The following is a 21,417-nucleotide window of genomic DNA, read 5'->3' as shown; positions in this document are numbered from 1 at the left end:
TAATTCGTTGCAACGATTTGTAGGAGTTAGCTAGTTGTTGCATGTGTATGGGAGAAGTCAGGTCAGTGACCATAGTGAAAAGAGCCTTGGGGTTATATTGCAGACCATTTATTTTTTTGGTGTAGTATTCCCGTTAGAATGTAGGATGGAATTTCTATATTCATGCATGCGTTGATAGTAGAGTTTTGGTTGTGGGGGATTGGTGTTTGCATTGTGCCAAATGGCTTCTTTCTGAAGCCTGAATGGTATAATATGCAGGTACCATCTTGAAGTGAGCAGGGATGCTCTTTAATCAGGTGAGTGGTGCTCAAAATTTAGAACAGTTTCTGCATCTTGAGGCCATATTTTCTTGGTCTCCAGTTATCTTAGTACTTTATGATCATCTTTCTCTCCTTATATAGTACAAAACAGTTGCTTAGTACTGATCCTTCTACTAGTAGTACCAATTTTGTCTGTCTGGTTTTCTAGCATGAATAATTGTGATTTATGCAAAGAATAACTGTAAATGTAAAGTGGGAGTAGAGGGGACTCTGGTGGCTTCCCCTAGTCTAACTGAAGGAGGAAGTACAAGACTTTCACTGCAGGAGCTGCTTGTCCAAACTTTTTTATCTTTACCAGGCCTCAGCTCACAGCATGGGATGCCTGCCTGCCTTCTGCTGAGCTCAGCATGGGAGTCTAGACCTGGGGATGTCAGCAAGCCTGTTAGTCTGGTTCCATCTGCACTGGTCTGACTGGATGAAAAGGAAGCAGTGTTTAACTGTTATGTTTTCAGGATACCTAAGATATGTTTGCATGCACATTGTGAATATCCTGGAAACTGCACTGGCCTGGTAATCTTCATGGTTAAGAACCTCTACCCTAAAGGATTCTTTACAGACAGCAAAGGGCTGTGCTATGTTTTTGAACAAAAACTTACCTTGTGGTTGCCTGGGGTCAGAGCCACCTAGGAAACATCTCATTGGTGCAACTGGAGATTGGTCTCAAAACATAAGGACTACTCGGGGATCTAACTCTGCTGGCACAACGGCATTCTGGACCCTGGGTTCCTGAAGACTTGGTATACTCCATTATTCCCTGGGTAGATCTCCAAGCAGAGACCCAGCCTGGGCTAACAAAGCAAAATGTGTACCTTGCTTTAACTAGTCACTCCTCATGACGCAACATGTCCCTGACAGGTTATAGTTTTAGCTTATTTAATGCTACTATTATGTAAAGTATGGACACTGCCAGTTGCCACTGACTGGTCTGCATCACCTTACTGTTTACAGCAATGTTTGTTTTTTCTTTTTAGGCAGCATCCCTGTGTATGCTTGCCTGAGGGGTGGAAGCACTGCTGGCATCGTCATCACGAGAATCAGAGCGCCTTATGATCAAGCCACGCCTTCCTACTCTTGGAGAGGTACATGGAGGAAGCTGGGGTAAGGCCAGCAGTGTTACATATTCCTGGCTGGGAACCATTATGTTTGAGAGGAACAGAATGTGGGAGCAGCTTCTAGTGCTGTACAGAACAGACATCCTCGGAGCAGTTCTTTTCTCTCACCTGGATAGCTCTTGCACTCTGTTCTGGTAGTTCAGTAATAGCCGATCCCACCTTCTGCATTCTTCAGAAAAACTGCAGGGAAAAAAGTTAGATTATATACAAGACAAAGATGCCAATTCCTCCAACAGTCATGCACACTATCCCGGTCACATTTCAAGGCATATTATATCAGTGGGCTGAGAACCAAATCCCACCTATGCTCCTTGGGCACATCACTTCATACTCCATTGCCTCAGAAGTTGAATGTAACTCACATTGAATCCAAGAGCTAAAGAAATAAAACATTTCTTGCCAGGCAGTTGGTACAACATACAGTGCCACATGCATGCATCCCACGAGCCTTAGTTAAATGGCACATGCATGTGTACTCTGCTGGCATAGTTACAAGGTGCACACAACACGGCTGTGCCTTCTGCCAGTCAGACAAGGTACACATCACGCCTGATCCAGTCAGAAATGCAAAGTTTAAGCACCAATTGCTCCACCACAGCCACATTTATTTCTGTCTTTATTTATGCAGGTGACTATATTGTAAGCCACTTGGATAACATGTTTTAATAAATGAAATATCAGGTCAAGATCTGACAGATATACCTTGCTATATAGTCATTCATTTGAGCCTTTGATGCTTCCATTTCTGGAGGTGTGTTAAAACTAAAACAAATAGGAAAGTTACTATTAAACTTTGAACCTCAAATTTGTCTCTATATATCCAACAAAAAACTCATACTAATTCTATGTATACTATCACCATAAAGAATATGGGCCTTATACAAGACAGAACTTTATGTAGACGTGTGAACTTTTTTCTTGACTAAGGTGTAATCCTTCCAATAATGATTGCTGTGTGTGCTGCAATAAAGACTCTGGACCAAATTTAAGTTTCAGGTAGCCTGGTACATAAGGAAACAATCTGAGTGAAATTTGGGATTCTGGGACACATCACTATCTCTTGAGCAGACATATCTTTCTACAAATGCATTTAGGCACATGCCTTTGAAAATCAGAAGTATACATGTAAATTTTCCCTGCTCAACTCTAACCCTACCTGGAATACCTACTCAGAGTACAGGGAAAAGTACACAGATAAGCTAGCTTCATGCATACATTGCCCCACATAACCCTTTGGATGATTTTCAAAAGCAGATTCACATGCAAAAGCTGAGGATTTTTTGCATGGAAATCCTTTGAATATTACCCCCAGTCTGGCTTTCCCAGCCCAACAAATTAAATTCTAATTGACTGACACCCTTTTGTGCTATCCTGATTCATAATGCAACCTATGGACTACAGCTCCTGTCTAACCTCAGCTGTAAAATTCCTGGGGATGGTGCTATAACTGATATCTTTACCTTGTTGGCATTTCTGTACATTTCTGCAAGGTCCCATCATGCCCTAGCTTCTCAATGAAATGCTGCAGTTCCTTGGAAACTGATGACACTGATAGAAGCAAAAAGGTTACTGTAAATATAAGACTAAAAGAAGCAACATTGCTTATCTGTACCCAGGTTTCTCCAAAGATGGCAGTATCAATCAGCCATAACAAGTAGTAACATTCAACAGTGCCAACAGACCCAGCTCTCAGAAGTCTCTAGGCATGCCCAGTAGTTACCTGTACACCACCCACTTTGCATGCCAAAGTGATGTCACAAGGAACAGCACCTTCCAGGCGAGAAACTTCCGGTCTACCAACTCGAGAGGTTTCATGAGTTTGGCTAGGACCACATTAAGGGTGGGGGCTGATAGGGATTGGCTTCAGCGGCTGGGCAGGCTGGACAAGCTGGAAGTGAGATCAGGCTGGACATTGTGGGAAGACAGACTAGAAGCAAAGGTCTGGGTACTGGAACAGACAAGGAGCTGAGCACTGGATACCAGAACAGGCTTGAAGAGTACCTCAAGGAATCATTAGCTAGATGGGAAAACCTAGGAGAAGTAGAAGGTCAAAGGCAAAACTAAAAGGAGCTAGAAGGGCAACCAATTTTGTTAGGGATGTAAAAGGAGTGAGGAAAGACCCCACTATCTCTTTCCAAAGAAGTAACTGAAAAGGTTTGTGTTCATAAAGTGCAAGAGATTGCAGAGAGGAAGACCAGGCAACAATGTCTGGGAAAGGAGTCAGGAATGTGAAAATTCAAATAGAGGAAAAATAGCAGATACAGTATTACAGAAGGACAAGGTTGTTAAGATCTGTTAGTGATAGAAGTACAAAAGTGGCATTCTGAGACTCAAAGGTGAGAGGGAGGAACATGTGGAGGCTGAGGAGGAAAAAGTAAAATTGCATAACATATTTCTGTTCTGTGTTCACTGGCAGGGCCTGGAGCCAGGACCAGATAAAACAAACACAAATAAGATTGAGGTTTACCTCACTTCCAATCTATTTCAGAACAGGGTGTTCCTGAGGAGCTAACATTGAGGGCTCAGACTTTTTGGCACCAGTTTATCCATTTTGTTGAGATGTGCATGATGGCCCTTGGGAGTCATCTGGGCACAAAATACAGACCTGGGGGGGGTCTGTAATGGACATAGCCCAGGGGCACTGGGGACATCAGTGAAAACCAGACAATGCTGTGGGAAAAAATCTGGCACGTGGTCTATGACCAGCAACCACAGACAACATAACTTACTGCAACACCCAGTAACTAACCCCAGGTAGAAAGACCTGGCGTGACCAAAAAAGGGAACAAAATGCTTTTCCACAAAAGCATGAGCTTCACAGAGACTGAGGGGGACCCTGTATGGAAGCGTGGATAGTGGCATGCTCAGGGTGCCAGCCAAAGCTTCTAGAAACGTTGACAAAACCAATGTGAGATCTCAGATCACATGTTGGTATATAAAGTTTTCCATGCTGGGCTCCATCTGTCACCCTTGCACGAGGACGAGGCCTGTCCTAGGAGAGAATTTTCTCTGTGTGGAAGAGTGGCTGTTACCTGTCCTCAGGCTGAGGCTTTGGGGTCTTACCCAGGTCCGAATCACCCACAGACACATCATGGTCTGGGTCCAGGCAGGGGTAGGAGACAGTATGGGTGTCCACAATGGACACAGGGCGCTCTGTCTATGAATGGCTTGGCTGAAGAAAGACAGGGGCTCACCTGGCAATGACTGTGCACAGGAACTCCTGCATACACTCAGACGTCTGAGCTCTAAGAGCAGAGTTTGTGTTGGCACCATTACCACTGTCTTATGGCCAACTTAATCCTGCTTGTAAACAGAGGCAGCTCTCCTCGGAGTGGCCTTGTAACCTGGATGCAGTACATCGAGGGAGGGAATATGGCCACTAGTACTGTGGCGAGCCAATGAGCAGTGCTTACGGTTGGGCGCTCCTGAGACCAGCCTAATCCTCAAGGCTAGCAAAGTTTCCAGAGTCATCGGTGTGTGATGTCTTTGGAGGAGGGCTATTTGAAGGGTGAGCAGAGAAGACAAGGAAAAACCTTTTTCTTATTCCCTTGGAATGAAAAGTAATAGACCAGGCAGCATAATGGTGTCGAACTGATAGGACCAGGGCTGCAGCATTTGTAAAAGCAGTAACTTCCTATATAACAGACAAGTCTGCTGCAGGTGTAACAACAGACAAAGCCATTACAAACGGGGATATAAATAGCAAAAAAAATGCAGATTACAGCAGACCTGCAGTCCCATATTTCTCATGCTTCCTCTAGCTTACCTTTCACGTGAAAAGCCTGGGTATCAAAGCCATCAACATGTCTTCAAGTTTCTGTACTGAGAACTGAAAATAAAAATATTTTTTTTCAGACCGCATGTCTTCTCCCCCCCAATCACTTACAGCCGTCTTATGAAGAAAAGGTAAAATAGAAGTTGCTAAGACCAATTTTAGTCTGAGTGCCAGGAGTTCTTCACACTGTCAGGCAGATACAATACAGCGCACACTCAGTCGAGTGGATGTGCATTCACAACCCCTTATGCTATAAGGAGATACACACATCAACCCTCCCCCACAAAGCTAATCACATGTAAACACTCTAAAATTGTCTGCTCCTGATCAGCCCAAAAAGTGTACCGAAAAATGACTGCTTTTCTGTACTTGTAAAATTGAGCATCCATTTTCGTAACCCACTGACTGCCACCCCTCCTGGGCATACAATTTTGTTTTACTACGGCACCCGATTTAATTATTAAAATCCAGTGCCCTGGAGAGGTCGATCAGCACACGTTAGGAGAGCAGGTGCTGAATCAGGAGCACCCGTTCTCCATGCACAGATATTGCATCGGCCTGTGGGCACACCTAGCCTCTCCCTAACGAAGACAATCCAACCTATGCCACTCGGTGCAAAAAGGCTAATGGCCCCCATTCCAGTGCTTAACTGTCTGTATCTCTCCATTCTTCTAACCCAGAAAGATGAGAGATTTCCAAGCAATTAACCCCAAATTATAGTCCTATGTAAAACCATGGCATTCAAATTCTTCCTCCTTCACATAAAGGAAACACTATTTCCTTTATTACAAATAAATCATTTATTGCAACACAAAATCTGATGGGTGTGCACAAGGGGGAGAAGAATAATGCAACTCCGCTTGGCAATGCATTTGGGTTTCCCCAGTTCCCTACCTAAACTTCCTCCTTCACCCCCCCTAAACCCTACCTATCATTTTTTTGGTTTGTTCTAGAACTTACTTCAGCCTGGGGACCTGGAGTAAGTTGCATGCACCAGCCGGTTGCCAGCACGCAAGTCTTTGGGACAGCGTTCAATGGCGCTGTCTCTGCCCCTTTGAAGAGGCCCGGCAGCTGTGTGTGTGTGTGTACCGGGGTTTATGTGCATAGGCCTCTGAAAATCTACCCATATATGAATATATCTCAAGCTACTACATATCCCCCCCTCAGCCGTCTCTTCTCCAAGCTGAACGGTCCTAACCTCTTTAGTCTTTCCTCATAGGGGAATTGTTCCATCCTATTTATCATTTTGGTCGCCCTTCTCTGTACCTTTTTTCTAATTCTGCTATATCTTTCTTGAAATGTGGTGACCAGACCTGCACACACTACTCAAGATGAGGTGGCACCATGGAGTGATACAGAGGCATTATGATATTCTCCATTCCCTTCCTAATATCCCTAGCTTTCTAGGCGGCTGCTGCACACTGAGCAGATTTCAAACATGTTATCAATGACACCTCGATCCTTTTCCTGAGTGGTGACTCCTAATGTGGAACCTTGCATTTTGTAGCTATAATTTGGGTTACTCTTCCCTAAGTGCATCACTCTGCACTTGTCCACATTTCATTTGCATGCCCAGTTGCAAAACAGACTTGCAATTTCTCACAATCCTCTTGTGATTTAACAACTTAGAATAACTGTCATTGCAGTGATCCCAGAACTGCTCTCCACTATTCACCTTTCTCCATCGTGAAAGTTTACTACTTAGCCCTACTCTGTTTTCTCTTAAGTTAGCCATCCACAATAGGACCCTGCCCCTATCCCATGACTTTTTAATTTCTTAGGAAAAGGAAAGATCACCTATTACAAAATGAATGAAGGGCATGTGTGTATAAGAGAAAGGAAGCAGGGTTTCTGGGAATAAAAACTAAAGTTCAGATTCCAGAAGATGACTGGCTAGCCACAACAGAATTAACTGACCAAAGAGGGAAAAAGCTTAAACAAGAGGCAGATAAAACCAGACATTTTTAATCTTTGTTTAAACTTGTGCTGAACAGAGCAAGGTGGCTAAAATCAATGTTCTTCTTTGCCTAAATAGGTGAGATCAGAAGTTTGGGGTAAAATTAGGACCAATTCTTAGGCAGGCAGTAACTAAGCGCTGGGTAACAAGTCTGTGTACACAATAATTTACACATCCTGGCGTCTTTGAACCTGTAGATTCAAACTGACTAAACTTGAAACTCTTTTTGGGGGCACAGCAGTTTCCTTATCCATGCCTGACCAATCCTTACAAACTGGTTATGTCCTCCTGCCAGTAGATGAAGACAGAAAACAAAAAGCTCAAAGCTGACGTCCCTCCCCCTTATAAAGGTCTGGTGCTGCCTTTGGTACTTCTCCATCTCCAGCAGATGCTGAAAACATGTGAACTGGTGCTATAGCGCAGGAGTAGGCTACTTAAGAACCTGCCATACTGGGTCAGACCGAGGGTCCATCAAGCCCAGCATCCTGTGGCCAATCCAAGTCACAAGAGCCTGGAAGGCTCCCCAGTGGAGCATAGGCAGAGCTCTGGAGTGGGTTTCTGGGAAACTATTCGGCTGAACTGATTCTCCTTCCCCCCCCCCCCCTTGGGAACCAGCTTAGTCGGGGTCTGAGCTCCCGCAGCAATGGATCAAGCACCAGGTGGGCCCCAGTGACTGTTCCCTTGGTGGGTCTGGCAGCAGGAACTGTGGACAGAGCTGCTAGGGCAACAGTCTTTGGACTGCCTTCCCCAGTAGAGCAGGAGGGAGGTGAGGCACTGCAGGCAGCTCAGTACGGCAGCTGGTGCATTCTGCCCAGCTGGCAGGCAGGCAGGTACCAGGAGGGTGCAATCCACAGGCAAAACTGGGTGGGTTCTCTAATTCAAGCCCTGGCCCCTATGGGGGATGGTAGCACTATAGTGCACATGGAACAGGGCCTGCTCAGGATTACAGCCACTTTGAGCCAAAAATAACATACAATTATAAACAAGTCCAGTCTGCCAGGTTCTCTGCACTCTGATAGGGGTGCTACAGATTTACCCTCGGGCACAGCAGAGTCTGCACAGCTCCTGTTCACGGTGGAGCCATTATTGCAGGTTGTAGTTCCTCTCTCTCCCAGTGGCATGATCGCGGGAACAGCCTGTAGAACCAGTTCTCTTCCCCTGTACACACAAGCTTCCTACAGGGGCTCCCAAGATCAAATTAAGCTTGTGTTCCTGGAAAGGACTGTAGATTTGCTTGGATTCCTCCTTGAACCTGTGGCAGTAACCAGAGGACAGATTCTGTCTGGACTCCAGCAGAAACCTCTTATCCACAGCAAACAAAATAACCAAGAAACAGTTCTGCTATTCTCTGCAGCTCAGTTAGTCTCACAATTTACAGTTCAGTAGGGTTTATTTTCCAGGCTGCCTCCTGTTCCTGACTAGATATACTTCCTTCCCAGGATCCTCTATTGTCTGTGCTTAAGGTGGGGTTTTCTTCACATATCCTCCCCCTCTGCTCTAAATTAGGTTGAGCACTTAAGCCTACTAAGGCTATACTCTTAAACCCCATGTTTCTCTCTTCACTCCCCAACCTTTGCTGGGTTTGCATACCCTGTTTAAGGTTGCCCCATGCCAAGTCATCTGGGAAACCACTCCTGGCTTCATGGGGTGTCAGCTGTTCTAATCTGGCTCGACTGTCCATAAACTGGGGCCACCTGTGCCTTCAGACCACAGGATAAGGAAGTTCTAGGAGTACCCCCCACTTCCATAATGAATTGCCCTGCTGGGGCTGTTAGCAGGCTCTGACTGTCGCCATGTAAACAGATCAGTGTTGCCTTAATTTCCTCAAGTCCTTATGAACAAGGGTCTTACTGCAGCCAGAGCTTTGGGTGGGAGCTCTACCTGAATCACAAATTCCTGACTCGGGGCATCTACCCTAGCCTTGAAGTCTTGCAAACGTGGTTGTCTATTCCTGGTCCCACTTTTTCATTCTCATTCTGGGGCTTGGCCTTCACCCCCTGCTCCTTGCACTTTTCTGCTAACTGGAGTTCCTTGCACTCTTCATCCATATGGCCCGCTGCCTTACAGTATGAGCATGGTGTTAGGGTTGGTTCTCTTTATTTTACTTCTTCCTTTCAAGGGCTCTTCGTTCTCTGCCTTTCTATATGGACAGTGATCTTCCACATGTCTACTCCCTGCACAGAAGCAGAAAGTATCTGTACCCTTATTACTGGGTTATACTCGTCCTGAGTCTCATTTTTTCCCCAGACTTGATTGGACTTGCTTGGAAGACTTTCCTTTCTATATATATGACTTTATTCTCTACTGTTGACTGTCACCATATTGACAGTCTCTAGCCATGCAACCTCTCCTTCCACAGTTGAAGCAAGTGGGAAGAGCTGGGTCCAGACCCCAAGCGATCACATGCAGAGGCCCATTGCTAGGGTCCTCTCCTCCTTACAGCACCATTACAGGCTGCCTTTCCAGGCATTAATTGGGCTTGGTGGAAGGCCTCTGCCACTTGTAATACTTTTACCAATGGGAGTCTGGGGTGATGACAAACCCAATTCTGCATGGACCAGTCTAGGAACTGTTCTAGAAGTACCTGGTTGGCTATCTCCAGATATCTTTGTCTTAGTTTGAAATTTCCATCCAGCATCTTTCAGTCTATGGAACAGACCTCTGCCTTCCCTGGGCTGTATTACGCCCCTCTGGAACTGCTGTTAGAAGGCTTCTGAAGTATAGCCTGCCCTTTCTAGGATGGTGGCTTTGACTTCCACCTAAGTGGCCCTTCCCTCCGAATTCACCACTTGGCCTTTGCCTGTAAGTAAATTTGCCAGGTATGTATTCCAGTTAGCTTCAGACCAAACCATCATCCAGGCCGTCCCCTGCTTTCATCTTCAACCAGATGGGAGGAGGGGGATTCACAGGTGTTGGGGCAGCATGTAGCTGGGTGAGCATCTCACATAAGGTTTGAAAGGCCTTCTGGAGGTTCTGCTGGTCCTCCCCCAGGACTTGCATCATGCAGTCCACGTTGACTTATTGGACCTGGATGCCTCGTGCCCACAGGCCATCTCAGGCAGTTTCACTCACTATAGGGACCATGCCCTGTTTCACCACCTCTTCTGAGGGTAAAAGAACCTGCTTGTCCAGCACTAACTCACTGAAAATAACCTATCTCCAGGCAGAGCCAGCCTCCTTTGCCTGCTGTAATTTAACTTCAGCTGTCACTGCAGTGAGGCCCAAGAAAAAGAGAACATGTTTTTCTTCTGTTGGCATGGTTTCTCTGCATGTGCAAGGCTTAACACAGATCTCACTTATGACACATGTGGCACAATGAGCGGTCTCAGACTAACCAGAGGACAGATTCAGTTTGGACTCTGGTAGAAATCTTTGCATAAACCTTTTATTAGTAACAAAACACATCACACCTTACAGGTCAGTAGTGTGCTTTTTATCTAGGCTTCCTGCTCCCTCCTGGGCTGGGCTAGATATACTCCTCCCAGTATTCCCTAGTGTCTGTGCTTAAGGTGGACTGGACCAAGTTGTAGTTGTCAGCACTGTGCATTGAAATGAGATTTTGGACTCTGAACAACATGGGAGGGAGGGAAGCCAGTTCCTTCTTACTTGTGCTAGGCCATGGAAAGGAGGGAGCACCAGCAGCAGATTTAAAGGTTTGGCTCTGCTGGTGGCTGCAGATTCTTCATTCCTGCATAAGTTGATCAAGGAAGTGGGGTGGCTGCAGAGCATTTTGGGTTTTGGCCCTATGGGTAACCCAGAGTTGGGGTTGGGACACCCACAGAATCTAAATTCCTGGGGCAGGTGCTCCTCTCTTCCCTTCATCCCAACAATTTCTGGGCCCATGGGGTGGCACTACCACCATGGCCACAGGCTACTTGCCACTCTGAACTCTGCATAACTAGAAGAGAGGGCAAGAATTTAAATTCATAGAAGCCTTGCTGCACAAGTCTGATACTACTGCTGACAAGTCCACCACTCTTGGGATCCATTACCAATATACGTGCATTGACCGCATGACAGAGGCTGAGGGCATTTTAGCATAGGGAAAGCTCATACTTGGAAAGACAGGGGCTTTCTCAAGAAAATATAAAAAGGCTGGTTGCAATTCAAAAAAAGTGACTTTTCACTGTATGTATGGTACATCAACTTGGAAAAATTGATTTTTGTACTTGGGTACATATTCTATTTTTAAACTGAATCTTTTTTCAATAAGATTGACTTCTTGCATAGTCAGATATGTGAATCTTTATGTAAAATGTTCTGTCCAAGCTTGGGAGCCTATCCAAAAAGTTAAAACTTTCTTTCTTTCTTTAGATTGCAAAGTCAGAAAGGACTCTGATCTTAATATCAAAACAGTTTGACACTCACTGAATGGTATTGAAGATAACTGCAGACAGCAGACCTGATACTGCTGTGATGAGAAACTGAGCTTGGACGACTGCTGCCTAGAGGCAGTCTCTTCATATGGTTGTACAGCGCTGTGTATGTTGGGTAGTGGTGGTAGTAAGTTGCAAGTGCCAGCAGATAGCAGAAACCAGCAGCAAGAGGGAAAGGGAGCAATGCAGCTAGGAACCTGCACACTCGTCAGCCAATTCCAAACACTGAACTTTCAGCAGAAAGTAGGCTCTCCCAGGGATTTAGAGGAGCAAACAGCTCCCATCCAGAAGCTTAGCAATAGTTAAACCATAATCAAGGAGGGTAAGCTCTACAACATGAAGAGAAGCTAAGAAATGACAAATTGATACAGGTGGTAGTGTAATAAAGAAACATACATTAAATATGCTGCGGAGGCAGAACACAATTATGCTAAATTGCCATAGCACTTTGAAAAATCTATCTCAGAATTTACTAACTCTTGCCCCAGGAAACCAGGGGCTCTGGCCATAAGACTTCCTTTACAGCTACTCGGGGATTTTATAACTCTACACCTAGCACTGATGTCCAAGGCCAGAAGCCACAAACTGCAGCTCCTTCCAAATCCCAGAACACATGCATCACAAGTCCAACCAACAGGTATGACCAACTCCTTCCCACCTAGGGGTTATACATGGCATGTGCCCAACCAGCCTAGGAATAGAAGCAAGGTGTTTGACACAGCCCTTAATGATCCAGCCTAGTGCCTACCAACAAGTGATCTGTCCTGGTTTACAAAGAATAAATAAGAGAAGATGCATTTATTACAAGATTTATAGTTCATCTTACCAGGACCTGTTCAGGGCGGATGTCGTGTTTTTAGCAGAGGTATGGTAAAACAAGTTGCACAATAGATATATCAGATGTTCATCCTTTTCACCCCATTAGCTGATTAAATTATGTAAGGAGGCCAATATTCAGAGAAGAACTTATCCAGCTAGCCAGATACATTATCAAGTATATTCAACACTCACTAAAGTTATTCAGGCATTTTCCAGATTACTTTTAAACGTAGCCAGCTCAGTTTGAATATAACTGGTTAGATTCAATGTTATCCATGTACATGTACCCTGATAACTTTATCTAATTGGCTATATTCAAATATATGCTTAAGTACTGAAACATTAATATTAAAAGGGGGAAAAAATAAAGATTTCTGCTGGTTAGTGTCCAGTTCCCCTAACCCACCAAATTTATAAAATAAACCAAGCAGCCACAGTGCCCCAAAGCTAGCCTCTCCCCTCCATCCAAGGTATGCCTTTATAGACATCACTAAGGCTCCAGCTGGGAGCACAGTAGTGTCTTACCCACTTCTGACTGTCCCACTGGAAGCACATAACACCGCTGCTGTCCGGAAACACACAAGACACTCCTCCCACCTGGGGTTTCAGGAAGGTTAGGATGGGACTTGGTGACTTCTTTAGAAATGGAGGACTAGCCTCAGGGGCACTACAGCTTTTTTTATTTGGTTAGTTGAGAGTGGTGCTATCGGGCTAACTGAATACAGTTATTTGGCTAAATTAACTCCAGCCCAGAACACCTCCTACTTAGCTGGATAACATTTATCCAGATATTCAAAAACCTTGGGCTTGTGGCAAACTCAGAAGTTATCAGAAATGTTTAAAGGGCTGAAAGTGACTCTGACTCCCTAGGGGGAGCAGGAAGCTCCATGGCCGGTGGAACAAGCTGGACCAGTCTTGATTTTACCCACTGCATTTTCGGAGATCTAACCCCTGCTTTTATTGAGGCACTTCCACTCCATATATGCAGAGGAATAACACAAGGACCAGCTCTGCTTGCTCCCATCACCATATTGCTGAATGTTCATGTGTTTTCCCCCATCCATGACTTATCTTAGTGGAGCTTTTCTGAGAGAACAGGACTAGAGATCAGAGAATTGCCTTTATTAGAAAGCTAAGGGTGGTACATCACCTGGAAACAGGATTGTAACAGCAGCAAGAGCCTCTCCCTCTCGGGCAGTTCCAAACTGATAGCTCAGCTAAGCCCTTTAAAAAGAATCAGACAAAGAATTGTTGGCTTAGGGGGACACAAGTTGACAGGAGGCTGCAGTGCTAACAATTCTTAAATATTGCATGCACACCTGTGGGCCCATATATTCTTCAGGCTTCCTCGAGCTTGCCTTTTATTTATTTATTTTTGGTTTTTATATACTGGAAATTCCTGTATACAATACATATCACTCCGGTTCACATTTAACAGAAATAACTATCGCCGGGGAGGCGGTTTACATGGAACATATCGAATATAATGAACGGATAATCAAAGTGAATTTTACCTGAAAAGCTTTCCTTCTCTTACTGTTTTAATCAGGAAACTCAGAACAAGGCACAGACTGTTGAAATAAAGATCTTCATTGAATGGAAAAAATTGTCCATGTCCACTGTTTGATTTTCAGTTTGTACAAGGGATTAACTTCTCTGATCTATAGGGAAAACCCACTTGGGTCCTCTCTGCTTTCATTCTCCCCCCTGTGGAAGGTGTTTGGCAAACATTCTTCTGAGACCTCTGGGCTGGTGATCTGGGAAGAAGGCTTTCGTGACAATCGGAAGACCCCCTGCAGGCGAGTATTATGGGAACAGTGGAAGGAGTGAAGAATAGATAAGGAAGTAGCCGGTCCATCCCCGAGCGGACAGAGGGGGCTTTGATCACACCCCGCGCAGTGTTTTAGTAGGAATTCTGTTCCGAAGGCCATGCGCATAAGAGGAAAAATAAGTGAAGTGTACAATAGCGGGAATAGGTTTCTTGTTTGAGTGAAAGGCCTCGCAGTTCTAGACCGGGCGACCGCGTTCTAGTCGAGGCGATTGTGACCCTTTTGTGTCTGACGGATACGGACCCCTTACCTATCCGTCTTCCCTTCCCTCCTTTGTCTGTGATTCTATCCTAATGGGAGGGGGCTATTCAACTCCACAAAGTCATGACGAAGCACTATAGTGAAGTGTTCGACAGACGTAAATGTACGAAACCCGGAATGATTCAGCGATGCACCCATAGGTGGCCCAATTTGTGTGTAAATTGGCCTCCGGTAGGAACTTTCGATTTCCAAACGGCCACTAGGGTCCAGAAAATAGTTATACAAGAAGGGAATCCGGGTTGCCCTGAGGATATACCATACATAACTGCTTGGATTGCAGTCATTGAGAATCCTCCGTCATGGGCAAAGAAGTTAGTGGAGGGAGCCGCCCTCGTAATGGTGGCTCAGGTGCACAAAATGGGTGACCGGAAGTCCCCAAACCGGAAGAGAAAGGGAAGGGCGGCCATCTTGGGAATCAAAGATCATGCGTCATCTGCGGCGGCCATATTTGTAGTGCAAGGGAATTCAGACTCAAGAGAAAGTTAAACCCCTGCCGCCCGCAGTACCGTCCGATGCAGAACATCTCTTGCCGCCACCATATGCCCCTAGTTGTCCTCAATTGTATACTGCGCCACCAGGTCCCTCAGCCCCCGCCAATGCACAAGCTGATCCTAGAATAGCACAGACTCCCGAAGTACGGCTTGAGGCTGAGGCAGCAAAAGTGGCAGACGGCACTCGTAGTAAAACCCAAGCCACAAGTTTGCAACTACCAATCAGGGAAACATCTACTGTAGTTCCCTTGGTTCCGACCGAAGAAAACTAATATCGCACTACGCAAACAATAAAATTATTTACCTACATACATTTCACATCCAGTGACCTCTTTAACTGGAAACAGCTTGGCCCCTCTTATGCTGACAAACCAGATCAGATTTTTTACGAGGAATTTTTGCAGCCCATAACCCCAACTGGGCTGACATTCGGCATTTAGCCTCCATTCTTTTCACCACTAAAGAACGTCGACAAATACAATTAAATCTGGAAGAGGTAGCTCGGCTAGGAGCTGGGTCAGATGGTAATCCTGATGAAGCAGTGAAAGAACAAGCCCCGGTTGCCGATCCCAACTGGGATTTCCAGACCGCAGCAGGGCACGAGCGCATCGCTGCTTATCAAACCGCGTTTCTTGAAGCTTTAAAAAAAGGGAAGAAGAAAGTTGTGAACATGGAAAAAATCCAAGACGTGGTACAGAGAAGATGAGACCCCTGGAAACTTTTTGGAGCGGTTGATGGACGCATACCGGCAATACAGTCCATTTGATCCAGAGGACTCCAAAAATCAATCCATCATAGTGATGAGCTTCGGACAATCCTGTCCAGACATTCGCCGGAAGTTACAGAAATCAGAAGGATTTGAGGGAATGACTATCAGCCAATTAAAAGCCATGGCCGACAAAGTCTATGTAAACCGAGAACCGGACGGAGACAAGAAGGAAAAGAAAAAGTAGAAAGTTAAGAGAAAGTGTCAGTCTGTTAGCCGCAGCGCTGGAAGAAACTAATTTCGGGAATCTGTCCAGGCACTATCAAGGATATCCTGGACCCAGAGGAAGAGGCAGATCGCCCTCAAGAGGGCCGCCTAGAGGACGAGCGAGTAGAGGAGGACCGTTTAGAGGTGGAAGAATGCCGTTAGGAGTCAATCAATGTGCATTTTGTAGACAAGAAGGACACGGGAAGTCTGAGTGCCCGGAGTCCCTGCAAGTGAAGCAGGAAGGATATACTCCGTCCAAAACTAAGGAAGCGGAATGGCAGATGGCCGTAGGTGAAACTTCCAGCGAAGACAGTGAAGCATGACTAGACAAAGGAAACCTTCCCCTTGATCCTTTGGTGGAAATAAAAGTAGGGACTGAAACATTCAAAGGATTGTTAGACACGGGGGCGCAAAGATCTGTAATGACCACCGCTATCACCACGCCCACTTCAAAGAACATCTCTATAGTTGGAGCCTCTGGGAAGCCACTAATCGCTCCCTTTCTCCAGAAACGACAGGTTCGAGTAGGAGGACAATTAGTGTCCCACCAATTCCTTTATGTCCCGGGATGCCCAGTACCACTCATAGGGAGAGACCTTCTTTGTAAATTAAGAGCCAATTTACAATTCGAGTCCACTGGTGAAATCAAAGCATCCTTCGCTGATAATCCAGTCTCTCTCATTTGTCCACTCCAAGAAGAATGGAGACTACATCTCCCTATAGTTGAGCAAATCATTGAGCACCGATATGAAGATAACACCCTTCTCAACGAAAAACGAAGACAGCTAATGGATAGTGTGCCTAAAGTATGGTCCGAACAGAACCCGGGAGGAATAGCCGTCGACGCTACCCCCATATGGATAGAGATGAAACAGAATGCACAGGTGATCAATCAATCTCAATACCCCATTCCATATATGGCCAGGCAAGGAATCCAGATACATCTGCAAGACTGTATGATTTGGGCATTCTCCGGCAAATCCGATCTGCTTGGAACACCCCTTTGTTGCCCGTAAAGAAACCTGGTTCTACTGATTACCGACCGGTACAGGATTTACGAAAGGTAAATAATCAAGTGGCAGACCTAGTAGCCCTCGTACCAAATCCATATTCAATCTTGGCTCAAGTTTCCCCTGCATCAAAGTGGTACAGTGTCATTGATCTCAAAGATGCTTTCTTCTCCGTTCCGGTAGCAGAGGAATGTCAGAAGATTTTTGCCTTCACATGGGAAAATGCGCACACTGGAATAAAGCAGCAATACACATGGACTCGCTTGCCTCAAGGGTTCAAGCACTCACCTACATTGTTTGGTGAGCAACTGGCAAAAGACTTGAAGACGTATCAAGTTATGTATGGGCCAGTGATACAGTATGTGGATGACCTTCTGTTTCGAGAAATGTATCTTGAATGTGTAGTAGCCACCCTCCACTTGCTAAAGACTTTGTATTCAAAAGGATATCGTGCAAGTAAAAAGCACAAATCTGTGAATTGGAAGTCGAGTATTTGGGCTTCCAAATCCGTGAAGGCACTCGTTGTCTTGGAATCTCTCGTACTAGTTCAATAAGAGGTCAACCTGTACCCACTTGCAAGAAAGAGCTCAGAGCGTTCCTTGGAGCTGCAGGATACTGTGGATTGCTAACTATGCAGTTATTGCCCAACCCCTGTACGACAAGTTGCGGGGTACAGAATCAGTCTCAACTTTTTCAATGGGAAGGACACGAACTAGCAAGCTTACATCAACTGAAAGAAGCCTTGATTGAACCCCCTGCTCTAGGGTTGCCAGATGTAATGAAACCATTTCATCTATTTGTCGATGAAAAGAAAAGAATGGCCATTGGGGTATTGACTCAACTCTAGGCTCATGGGAACGACCTGTTGCATATCTGTCGAAGGGAATGGACAACGTTGCAAAAGGATGGCCAGGTTGTCTTCGAAGCATTGCGGCTGCATGCTTACTAATTCCAGAAGCAGTCAAATTAACTTTTGGTCAAACTCTGAACATAACTCCCCACACCATTCAAGGACTGCTAGAAACCCATAGACCAAAATGGATGACTAATTCACGTCTTGTAAAGTATCAAGCTTTATGTGAAACTCCCGAAATTCAAATACAAGACAGTAAGAATTTGAATCCTGCAACCTTACTCCCAATTCCCACTCCAGTTACTCATAAATGTGAGGAAATCATGGCTACAGTACATTCCAGCCGACCTGATCTACGCGACCAGCCCTGGCAGGGAGCATGGACTTTATTCACTGATGGGAGTAGCCAGGTTATAAATGGACTTCGGGTCGCTGGCTATGCCATGGTTTCTGAAGATGACATCATCGAAGCTGAGCCTCTACCCCCAGGGACATCAGCGCAAAAGGCTGAGCTGATCGCTCTCACTCGAGCTCTACAGTTAGCAGGAGGAAAAACTGTAAACATCTATACTGATTCTAAATATGCTTTCCTTACATCCAAGTACATGGAGCCTTATACAAGGAACGAGGATTTCTAACTGCTGAAGGGAAGCAACTAATGCATCTGATACACCACTTGCTAAATGCCGTTTGGGCACCAAAAAAGGTAGCTGTTATGCATTGTAAAGCCCACACAGGAAAATCAGATCCCATCGCAAAAGGAAACCAATGGGCAGACAAAACAGCGAAAGAAGCAGCACATGTACATCTATCACACATCCCAGCTAAAACGTGCCCACTTTTACAATTCCCAACTGAAATCCCTGTATTCTACAGGAGAAAATGACTGGGCACAGACTGAGCAATTTCACCAGCAAAATGGTTGGTGGGTTATGCAAGATAGTATGGATACCTGAAGCCCTAGCTTGGACTATTGTCAAGGAAGCCCACAACAAAACCCATCTTGGTCGAGATGCCTTAGCAAAACTATTAGGGAAAACATATTATATCAACAGAATCACTCAGTTAACTAAACATGCAATTAATCAATGTGTCACATGTGCAAGAAACAATCCCAGAAATGGACCTGGTCCTGCCCCCGGACATATCCTACAAGGAACTACACCATTTCAAGTTTATCAAATCGACTTCACCCACATGACTCCTTCAAAAGGATATAAAGCAATGCTGGTAGCTGTCTGCACTTATACTGGATGAATCGAAGCCATACCTACACGAACTGAAACTGCCAAAGAGGTAGTGTCTTTGCTTCTTCATCAAATCTTACCACGATACGGATTACCAAGGCAAATTCTGACAATGGACCAGCTTTCACCAGTGAAGTTACACAACAACTGAGCCAAATTCTGGGTGTCAGATGGCATCTGCACTGTGCATGGAGACCCCAGAGCAGCGGAGCTGTCGAACAAGCTAACAGAACTCTGAAAAATCAAATGGCTAAACTGTGCCAAGAAACAAAGACTAAATGGCCAGACATCCTACCATTAGCTTTACTACATGTCCGATGTAGTCCAAGAAAGTCTGGTCTAACACCTTATGAAATGATGTATGCAAGACCTCCACCCCTTCCATCTTTTCCTGAATCGCTGCAGATACAAGGAGAAATGTCTCTTAGTAACCAACTTAAAGGACTACATAACAGTCATCGCCATCCAGAACTATACATGCGACATTGAACCACTAGTCTTGCTAACACCGATTCACCCATTCCAAGTCGGAAATTCTGTGTGGATGAAGGACTGGGATGAATCAGACTTCCTCAAACCACGATGGAAGGGGCCATATACTGTGTTATTAACCACTCCTACAGCTGTGAGTCTCTGGATGCCCCTCATGGATTCATTGGACTTGACTTAAACCAGCTGCCTCCAATTGGCAAGTCTCCAGGATTGGGGACCACAAATTAAGATTCACCCAAGGCAGGCACAGAGTTAGTCCTGGGTAAAAGACTTCAGTAACTTGCTAAAGAATATTAACATGTACATTTCTTTCCTTCCTTTCAGACCCGATCACTTATGAATTCAACTGTCCTAATTACAAAGCAATGTGCCAGACACCTACTTCAAAGATTCTGAGAATGGGGAGTCGCTCCAGCCTGAACTTACGGATCTACACTACCTCTAACTTTTACCTTCAGCTGGCAAGACTTCTACAGGTTTTACTACTGATCTCATGTACATCAACCACATCTCTTATTCTGCCTCTGAGCAAGAATTGTACCGAATGTATCAAACTAATACGTACTACAACTCAAGATGGATTTCAACTTGTCTCTACAATCATACACCAATCTCAACCTCCTCCTTCGTGTGCAACACAACCTGCTTGTGCATTAAATACTACTCAGGGATATCAATCGTTTCATCTGTGTCTAGAGGGTAACAAAGTCATTTGTCATACACCAACCACTCCTAAGTACTATAACATTACCCTCACTGCCAGGTTGCCAAAGAGCTATACATCCAGTATTATCCCAGAAGGAAAAGGAATCTTGTACTATATCAACTCAACTAAGATCCTTATGGGAGGAGGATCTAGCATTATAATCACCTTCAATGCATGTGAAGCAATTGATAAACATCCCAACGCACTCCATTGTGGATCTCAATCCTGGAAAGATTCCTATGTTTACAACCATAAATACCTTTGTCCCTACAATCGAGCTGCCAATCCATCTAGCTGGATACCGTGTGGAGGGGACCTGACTCTATCCGGATGGGCCCTGGTCTGCGACTACACTGGAGGAGGTTACCACGGCTGCCACGGAATAGGCAGGCTAACTGAAGTAACTGGTAACATTGTGTCTTTGCAATGGCCAAAAAGAAGACAAGGATCCCCATGGCAGGATACTTGGGGATTTGGTATCGACGGAACTGGAAAGGACCCAATGACTTACATTACAATCACGCAGCGGAGAGACAAACCCCGTCCAATCATCCACCAAACCACTGTAGTTGGTTATCAATCCTTCTTTGATGAAATATCCCATGTGACTGAAGAATTGAAAAAACACACAATTTCACATCAAGCAAGAATATGTTCGTGAATTTGGCTGAAAACATAGCTCTCTCTGGAAGTCAAAAACTGTTTTGTATGTGGAGGTACAAAGACAGGAGAGCAATGGCCTTGGGAAGCCAAGGAGATATTCCAATCTGACCTCGATACCCTGAATACAACTAACTTATAAACGAAAAACTAATCCATATGAGTGGGCTCTCCAGACTGATGTGATTGGCAGACGATGTATATCTCAACATTCACGAATATATACTATATCTGTTGGAAATTCCCCATGTACAGGGGTTCTCACTGCTAACCTAACCAACCATACATGGTGGCAGACTGAAAATTCTACCATGCCTACTCCCTTTTGGACTGAATTAACTTTAAACAAAACATGGACTGCTGCAGGAATGCCCACTACCTCCTTCGCCGCTCCCGATGGATACTATTTTGTTTGCGGGCGAAGGGCTTACGAACAGTTACCCACACACTGGTATGGCACCTGCTTCTTGGCAACAATCCGACCAAGTTTCTGTTACCAATCACTGCTGGAGAAACGTTAGGAGTCCCTGTGTACA

At 45.1% G+C, this 21,417-nt stretch overlaps 2 protein-coding genes across 3 annotated transcripts in view; one reads left to right on the top strand and one right to left on the bottom strand.

Moving 5' to 3' along the window:
* Window positions 1-13,583, bottom strand: part of LOC115081090 (kinetochore-associated protein DSN1 homolog) — a 32,074-nt gene extending 18,491 nt beyond the window's left edge. The window contains exons 1-5 of one of the 2 annotated variants that reach the window (XM_029585602.1): window positions 13,510-13,583; window positions 5,199-5,261; window positions 2,893-2,980; window positions 2,135-2,194; window positions 1,541-1,612 (exon numbers count right to left, since the gene is read on the bottom strand). In XM_029585602.1, coding sequence (XP_029441462.1) covers window positions 1,541-1,612; window positions 2,135-2,194; window positions 2,893-2,903 — 143 coding nt within the window. In that variant the 5' untranslated portion in view covers window positions 2,904-2,980; window positions 5,199-5,261; window positions 13,510-13,583. Of the gene's footprint in view, window positions 1-1,540; window positions 1,613-2,134; window positions 2,195-2,892; window positions 2,981-4,626; window positions 4,753-5,198; window positions 5,262-13,509 lie in introns of those variants that run through there. The other variant, XM_029585601.1, reaches the window with a different exon arrangement.
* C19H6orf136 (chromosome 19 C6orf136 homolog) overlaps window positions 1-21,417 on the top strand; it is a 42,840-nt gene that overhangs the window by 8,354 nt on the left and 13,069 nt on the right. The window contains exon 2 of the mRNA XM_029585603.1: window positions 1,292-1,418. Within this exon, the coding sequence (XP_029441463.1) occupies window positions 1,404-1,418 (15 nt within the window). The 5' untranslated portion in view covers window positions 1,292-1,403. The remainder of the gene's footprint in view (window positions 1-1,291; window positions 1,419-21,417) is intronic.

This window comes from Rhinatrema bivittatum, chromosome 19 (genome assembly GCF_901001135.1).
Source record: "Rhinatrema bivittatum chromosome 19, aRhiBiv1.1, whole genome shotgun sequence".
In the NCBI taxonomy this organism is placed as follows: Eukaryota; Metazoa; Chordata; class Amphibia; order Gymnophiona; family Rhinatrematidae; genus Rhinatrema; species Rhinatrema bivittatum.
This window is presented reverse-complemented; position numbering and strand designations above follow the sequence as displayed.